General features: G+C 38.7%; 1 protein-coding gene across 1 annotated transcript in view; it reads right to left on the bottom strand.

Annotated features, from left to right (window-relative positions):
- Nucleotides 1–4,726: 4,726 nt before the first annotated feature.
- LOC140933157 (uncharacterized) overlaps nucleotides 4,727–8,373 on the bottom strand; it is an 18,067-nt gene continuing 14,420 nt past the window's right edge. Inside the window, 1 exon segment of the mRNA XM_073382673.1 lies at nucleotides 4,727–4,858. Within this exon segment, the coding sequence (XP_073238774.1) occupies nucleotides 4,727–4,858 (132 nt within the window).

Below are 8,373 nucleotides of genomic sequence, written 5' to 3'. Positions count from 1 at the left end.
CAGGTGCTGTAAACCGGTATGGTGGATTCCAAGTTATGCCTAGAGACCAAAGAAGAGTCCAAGATAGATTAAACAAACTGCTTGGTGATTACAAGACAAAAATGAGAAAAGAGGAAGGGGATTCAAGAACAAATCCCGAGCCCTAACCTGAAGCAGAAACCATTTTATAAGAAATTGAGGGAAAAAATCAGTGAAATCAGCAGACTTGATTTGGTTTCAATTTCAACGAAAGAAAGTGAACAGAAGAAGAGCGAAAGCAAAAAGGCTATGGCAGTTAGAGATGCAGCAATGAAAACGTGGGGAAAATTTAAAGGTATCACTGATTCTAATGAAAAAGATGGTCCCAGTGAGAAACCTAAGAGGCGGAAAAGAAGATCTGGTGGTAATGCTCTGCAGTACCTTGAAGCTAAATTTCAAGCTGATACAGAAGTGAAAAAGGAAGAAGTATGAATTGGCCAGCATGAATTGGCCTTACAACAGAAACTACAAGAGCATTTTGAAGTTCAAACGCTTCAGAAACAGCAGCACTTACAGTAGCAAGCATTGCTACAGCAACAGCAGTTCAGTGCAATTGCAGCAAATTTAAAAAACTCAAAATTTAATACTTGCTTTATTGCAGAAAGTTTCTAAAGAATAACATGATTTCCAACTTATTCTATGATACACAGAGTATCGTTTTGTACTTCTGTCTGGATTTGCAAAAAAGTACCTCTAGGATTTTTTTAGCAACAATATCATTTGAGGCTTGTAATCAGTACTTGATATTTTTTTAGTACAAAGAAACCTAACAAGCTGCAGTAGACATAAAAAGTAACATGTTCTTATAATGCTGTTTACATCCCCCCTTCCCCTACCTATCATTTCCCATCATTGTCTCCGTGTCACAAAACACTACTATATTTGAAATCAGCGCGCGCGGTAGAAGTTGTTTTGCGTGGTCGGCTAATTTTCAAGGTTTCATTATGGCCGCCTGCAGCAAAGTTTTCCGGAAGACATCATTAAGCCTTATGAAGGAACAAGGCTCACGATTGGCAAAGTCTGCCGTCGTCCAATATATTACCGTATTTCGTCTCATTTTGGCTAAACGGGTGAAACAGTGATCTCGGGCTTGAGACGGAAAGGCATCATATTGTGGGCGGTGACGAGTCTCTGGCCTCAAGAAGTAGTTTGCAGGAGTCAAATCTATTCGGTGAGAGCAAAATTGATGCATATTTCTGACCAGGCCAGAGACTTAGTTAAAAATTGTTTTGAAGGCCGGCCCCTATGTGTCCCTGTCAAAACGGCTCGTCTAGATCTGGGATCTTGAATAAATCGACTGCGTCAGGAAAGGTTACATGTGATGATTTACGTGGAGAAAGCGAGAGTAATATATGAGAGGGTAGGGAATTCTGTCATTTTGGTCTGTAAAAAGTTCCAAAAGGACTATTAGTGTCGAGAAAACATTCTGGTTTGAGGTTTATTCTTATCTTAAGGTGATTCACTGGTTTTGCACGGCGCATCTCTCACTGCGCATAACAAGATGGCTGCCGTGAGAAAGAGCATTGAAAGTAACATTATTAAAATGAAGTTAACTGAAGAGAAACGCTATAAGAATTTTTGCTAGCGGTTGTTTCTTGCCAAAATGAGACTCTATGTGTTGGGAATGTGCATAACCAGGAGCCCATCAAATGGAGCCTCCATCTCTCATACAAGCGCTTGGAGTCAACCCTTTCCCGAGTAGATTTATAATTAGAACGGCTCCCAGGGGAGACTTCGCGCGCTTACGGTAGGAAGAGCCAATCACAATGACGAAATCACACTGCTATTGTTCTTCATCAAACAGCAGGAAATTCGTTGTTGACAGGCCAAACACAATCATAAGCTAGTGAAACGTGACTTTAGCGTTTTCATCCCTCAGGGATTTTCTTTTTTTTTTTTTTTCAAGCGGGTAGATTATACTGTGGAGAGTTTTAAACTCTAATTCTAATCTTAATTTTGGTTGCTTGTCTCACATTAAGAGGCCATGAAGCTGGTGTGTTACATGCATAATGATTAACTACTACCTGCAGTCTGTAGTTGTGACAGGATTCGTTTTCTTTAGCCAATTTTTTTGAACGTTAAGGTTGTTATTTCGGCTAAATGACTCAATATTAATCAAATTTCTAGTTTTTCAAGGTTTCTTTCTTTTTTTCCGAAATGCGTTTATCTGAATAAATACTTGTAGTCCTTGTGGTTCTTTTGTCCGTCAGCTAGTGTGATGACTCCCTGCTATGTTTTGTAACGCCGGATCCAGCCATTGTCTTCTCGCAAAAAAGTGATCTACTGATGCGAATTCGAAGGAAGGAATTGAGCCTAAACTTCTACATTAACTGCTGAGAATTATCCTGTTAGTCAGTCATAATTCTTTTGGCGCAAATACAATCCATTTTGTTTTTCTTGAGATAAGTGGGTCTTTGGAATGGAGCGCGATGTCACAAATTTCTCCGTTAGCAAATTACTTTTGAGTTAATTAGCTTCACGGTCGAGCAACTCAGTGTTGTCTTCTGTTCAACTTTTCAAGTGCCAGTTTTATCAGGCAACTCTCATGGTGATACAAGTCAGTTGTAAAGGAAGACTGCAATTTCTCAAATTTCGGAACTGAAGCATTCCTCGTTAGTTGCTACTTAGGTCTCGCTTTTGCACGCGGTGCTTAACTGGCGAAATCCACTCCACGGTGATGACAAAAATCAAATGATCCTGGCACTTTTCCGGCGCTGATCATCGAAAAGTTCCAAATCGTCCTCAGAACGCTTAATCGTCGACTCTTTTCAAGGTGCATGCTTAAATGTGGGATGTATGACGACAAAAAAAAACCCTCGCAAAGATAACCTTTCCGTGATCCTCAGTTCGCTGCCTTTGTCCCATCGCTTCATGCTCAGTCTCAGTCGGGTAATTCATTAACTTTTATTTCATGATACCCAGATCCCAGCGGCTGTAAGATTATAAAAATGGACGTAAAGGAAAAAAGGAAAACGGTCGAAGGACGGGCTCCTGAGATCGACTTCATCCAATTTTATTTTTTCACGGTGACACACGAGACTCACAGAAATATGACACTTTTCGCGGGAAACTAGCCGTTCTATTTATAAATCTACTCGGGAAAGGGTTGACTCAAGAAATTAATGGAGATGGAGGCTCCATTTGATGGGCTCCTGGCATAACGTAAGCAGTACGCGTGTTGCTTATAGTTCGACTTCCTCACGGAGAACCTCGATAATAGAAGTTAAACTCCTACGCGAACTCACTTTGATTTTCATTTATGCGCCATCTTTATCACATTGCGTCCTAACTGTGATATCTCGATGTAAATTCTGTAAAAACGGATTTTTTAATTCTTTCTTCCCCCTGCCACATATATGCCATTTTGAAACTCGCCCCAGTCCTCTCTCAAAAATAGGACAAAATGCATTTAGCACACACTTTCTGCAGCTCTGCGGCAAAAAGGAGTACGGTGACCCCCATATTTTATTTCATGATTTTAAGAAGAACAGTGCTGCCCTTCAATGAGAAAAAAATTGGCATGAATCTATGTTCAGTTTTTTGACAATTTTACTAAATTGTGCGGATTGAGCTATAATGGGTTCAATAGCGCGCGTCAAAATTAAGTCTTCTTTGGAGCGTAAAGTAAAAACAAGGGCAAAAAAGGCATTTTCTGGTACGTAAATGGACAAACAATACAGTTAATTCAAATTCTGTGCGACACCACATGCATCATCTAAAAAAATCTCCTCTTTTGTCTAGTTTTGGGCTGCGCGGGGTTTTTGCCAAAGGGTTCTAAATAGCCGTATTTGTCAGCATTGTGACGTCAAAACGAGCACGGTGACTTCTTTTTTATCATCTTCTTGACTTGTACCAAGTTTCATCTACAATCTATGTTAGGTTCTTTTACTAAGGCATCACCTTAAAGAGAGTGTCAGTTTTTTAAAGCAGCTAAAAGGTCTACACGAGGTATGCGAAAGTGGTACCATTTGTTAATAAAAGCTAAATGAAAGCAGTACTTTTCTGCCAAAAATGTTTAATAAGTGGGTAAGGGGTTGGACCTCAGGGTGGAGTCTCCAAATGGCCCGAAACTTAACGGCGTTTGCCCTTTCAAAATAGCACATTGCAAAAGACTAACAGACTTTTTTGAAAACCAGCCTAACGAAATCTGCAGTCATTTGAGTAAAAAGGTGTCAATAGGCAGGCTTTTTGGAACCGTTAAGCTCTAAAATCACACTAAAGAACGACAAGGAAAGGAGAAAAAGAAAGAGTGAGGAGGAAGAAAGGAGGAGAAGAGAAAAAAAAAATGGTTGCACTCTTATTTTTTCTAATGGCTACTTGACTTTTTTAGCCAAAAAAACTGTTACTATAGACGGAAAAAGGTCCATTTGGCGGTAACGTTTTTAAAACTCACCCGGCTAGATATATAAAAATACGTAACTGTAATTACCCCTATTTATTATAACTTGTTATAGTGTAATTGATAACTAGTATATATGGTATGAATCATTTGGAACACGTTGATCTACCAGCTGGTATAAGACTCCAAATAAGAAATATTGTCTTGTCTTGTATTGTCATCAATTAAAGCAGAAAGTTAGCCACTCGAGCCAGTAAGTAGTTAAAATTTGTGAAGGTGAAATTACAGCTTTCATGAGCTTTGCAACTTGACAGCATTACTGATTACAAAATTACACATTCGTGTAAACATGTCGTTCACTAGTTTCCATTACTCGGGTCTGTTCCTTCCAAATCGCTCGTGTGCATTTGCAAATTGATCACTGGCTATTGCTGATAGAGTGGAGAGTTCCATGGCCAGCGCGAATGAAGCAATTATTTCCGAAAATCGGTAGATACGACCCTGAAATAGAGGAGGAAATGGATTTCTTTGAAAATTAAGAAAAAACTTTCAGTCTTTTGTTTGTTTGTTTGTTTTTAATTTCCTTTGACACCAAAAAAACTACATGTGAATTTTTCGAGCGGCTTCAGCTTTTCAATCTCAACTCAGTGAAAATAAAAAATATGATATTTTATAGCCCCACCAAGGCAAATGACACCCCAAGTCAATTTTTTTTTCAAAAACTCTTTTCTTATTTCGCTGCTACAAGCAAACTTCTTTTTGTTAACCGATTTCACATAATGCCCAAGGAGACGATTTCTCAGATCTTCGGAGGGCAGAAAATGTACGCTCACCGGCAACAAACGAGGGATAGTTGTGATTTGGGTTGGGTGAGAGAGTCAATTGGAAAGGTAAGTAGGGATACGTTAACGAGTGAATAAGTTAGATATTTATCCCGCTGGGGACTTTTCAGGTACTAAAGTGGCCAACAGGTTTTGTGCTGGAGGTGAAATAAATGAAAAGTTCATCAAATCTTGGGGGAAAAGCGTCCTCATTGCGAGTGCTCGTCGCGTTAATTCTTAAAGGTCAAATGAACCAAAATTTCGACCTTTTTTTATTTTAGTTCAATTCTAGTGAAATGTGTTTAATATGAACCAAATAAATACACTATGAAGTTTCAGCTCAATTGAAGCAAGTATCTCCGAGATCTTTGCAATTAAAATTTGCTATTTTTTGGCCCTTATCTTCGTAGAGCGGTCGGAAAAATTGTCGGAAAAAACAGCTTGTGACGTCAATGTTGGTCAGGTGAAAAAAAGCGGGAAATTCAAAACAGAGTTTTTCGAGTTGAATTGGTGCAGAAGTGGTTTGTGCGGCCATAAACCTGGAAAGAACAGGCTATTGGTCTTCAAAAGTTGCAAGCTGTGGTTATAACCTTCTTATTATTTAATTTTCTCGAAGAATACATCATAGTAAAACGGACTTTAACGACATTTACTAATTTCCTTGAGTTGTACTGGAAATGTGCGTGCGTAAGTCCGATTTTTTTCAAGATGCATTCACAAAATGTGTTCATATAAGGAAGTTCCTGGATATATAAGGTCCGGAGCTCCACCCTGGGCACAAAAACAAAATATCTTTGTATAACAATCTGCCCAAAGAAATTCAAGTTTGCCCACAATGTGTTTGAAGTCACTGAACTTCGTCGCACTCGAGCTGATATTTTCGAACCCACGCTCAATCCGACACTTCTAGCTTCGCAGAACACTAGAATATAAACAAAATCCTCATTGTAACAGTTTTGGCGTTGATATGTGGGCAGAAAAAGAGTTAATCTTTATCTAGTAAATCTTCCCCAAGATCGTTTTCAAAGCAACCATAGTTTTATTAAACTTGATCGTTTCGCGCAGATTAATTTTGCTTTGTGTTGTCAAGTTGAACATGCATAACACCTGTTAAAAACCTACGCGTAAGTAAGATTTCGTTCAAACAAAGTTAAAGTTACATTATTGCAAAAAATTCTTTCCAATTATGTATAAGATTTAATTACCGATTGAGGTCACTTTAAGAACCACAGATGCCACTTTAAGCTGGCAAAGAGATGCGACAAGCAAAGAACAATTCCATCATGCATAAAATTCAGCTTAAGTGAACTAAAAAAAGCTTCAATAAGTTTGCAAAACAACAAATTTTCATTAAAAAAACATAAGGCTTAAGGCTCTTATATCTGCCGACAAAGAAGAAGTGAATTTTCTGTACGGAAACAACCTACCTAAAGATGTTACAAGCAAAAGATCAGTTGCAAGCTTCCGACTACTTAGCTAGATTAGCTACTTTTTTTAGTAATAACTGGCCCATGCGAGGGTACGGTCTTCATTCAAGCAAATTAAACTCAGCAAACTGAATCATTAGAAAATACAGAAAACTGCGCATAAGGATTTGTTTTGCTCGCTTCAGTCATATCCAGCTCCAGCCCTTTTTTTTACAGGCAAAGAGTCAATTGTTTTGGAGTCACTGCCAGCAGTTGTCGTTCTCCGCTACTTCACAGCGAGTGAAAGGAAAATTTGCGTACAGAAAGATAACAAAATTATGTAACTAAAACTAAAAGAAAAAAAGGCTGACTAGCTATTATTACTTGAGCAACAGAAAAATGATCGAAGTAGTCTTTTCTTCTCGAGTAAGCTTGCTGGCCTTCTGAAGTTCCGAGGAAGTTTTAAGCGCTCAAGTTTGTTCACTCGCAAGTGTTAGCATTACGGTTCTTTGACATAAGACAAGGATAACGCTGGTTCTGCAAAGCTAAATAAATCTGGGCATGTAAAAAAACTAACCGTAACTAATAATAACAGAATACAAGCGGGTTTTAATTCAGTCCAGCAAAAGAAGGTGAAGAACTGGACACAAAATCAATTCACAAATCGAATGCACAATTCTCAGAAAAATACAAACCTCTTTGGAAATGTTCAAAACGTTTTATTCCTCCTCAGACTGACGGATGATCTGTTTTTACTCTAACATTGGTCGTTCTGAATCCAAAGTAATTTTCAAGTGACGAAAAAGCAACAACAACAAAAGCAAAAAAAAAGCCTTTACAAGGAGCAAACGTTCGCACCTCGTGTATTTCATTCAGTCTCAGTCAGAACTCTCACAGAACGAGACAAACAAACGCAGGCGATAAGGGATGCGCAGAAACTTGCGCAGAACGTTTTTCCGCCCTGAAAGACCCTTTTTTGACGTCACGTAGTCTCCAGTCTATCACGCGGCTATTTCAGAAACGTTTTCGTGAAGTTTTCGGAAATGATCGGATTTTGATCTTTTATATTTCTATAAAGGCTTGGGAAAAAAAATCTTTACCCAAATCTCACTTAGGATGCTTCTTTTTAGTGTTTGGTGAAGGTAAAGCGACAAAAGAAAATATGTCAACTTTTTGGTTTATTTGACCTTTAAGGTATCATCCAGGGTAAAAAATCATCATTTTTCTAAATTTGCAATTTTTGAACGATTAAATAGAGCTCATCAAGAGCTTTCTTTTGAAAAAAATTCCAGGAAAAAATGTTTTTTCTGTGCAGACTTATGAAGTGCAAAAGTGTTTTCTATGCTAATCATTTTAATTGGTCGTTGACAAGTCCTGTCATACTTGATACGCGTGCCGCTGTTGAACCAAGCTAATCACGCAATTTGACAGAAATCGTGGTCTACAAGTATAGTGCTCACTGTCTTTCCCTGGAGTTTGAAAGTGAATGCCTCCAAAGAAGAAAAAATATCTTGTCCGTTTTCGTCCTCGACTCCAAGACAAAAGAAGACGACAAAATCGTTTTGCCGCCAAAGAGTGGGCTTCGGAATTAGCAGAGAGCGACAAGGGCTCCTACTACAATCAAGAAAAATGGCTAAAAGATGACAAAGCTCCTGAAAAACCCATTGAAACTACCGCGGAATCGAGTTTCACGAGTTCGTTAGCGAGCGGAGCGAGTTTTTTAGGCCGCGAAGCAGCCAAGCGAGAGACGAAGTCACGAGAGGTCCCGCGACATATAAAAATCGGATGA

Source organism: Porites lutea, chromosome 4 (genome assembly GCF_958299795.1).
Source record: "Porites lutea chromosome 4, jaPorLute2.1, whole genome shotgun sequence".
Taxonomy (NCBI): Eukaryota; Metazoa; Cnidaria; class Anthozoa; order Scleractinia; family Poritidae; genus Porites; species Porites lutea.
The sequence above is the reverse complement of the archived record's forward strand: the minus strand, read 5'-3'. Positions and strand labels throughout refer to the sequence as shown.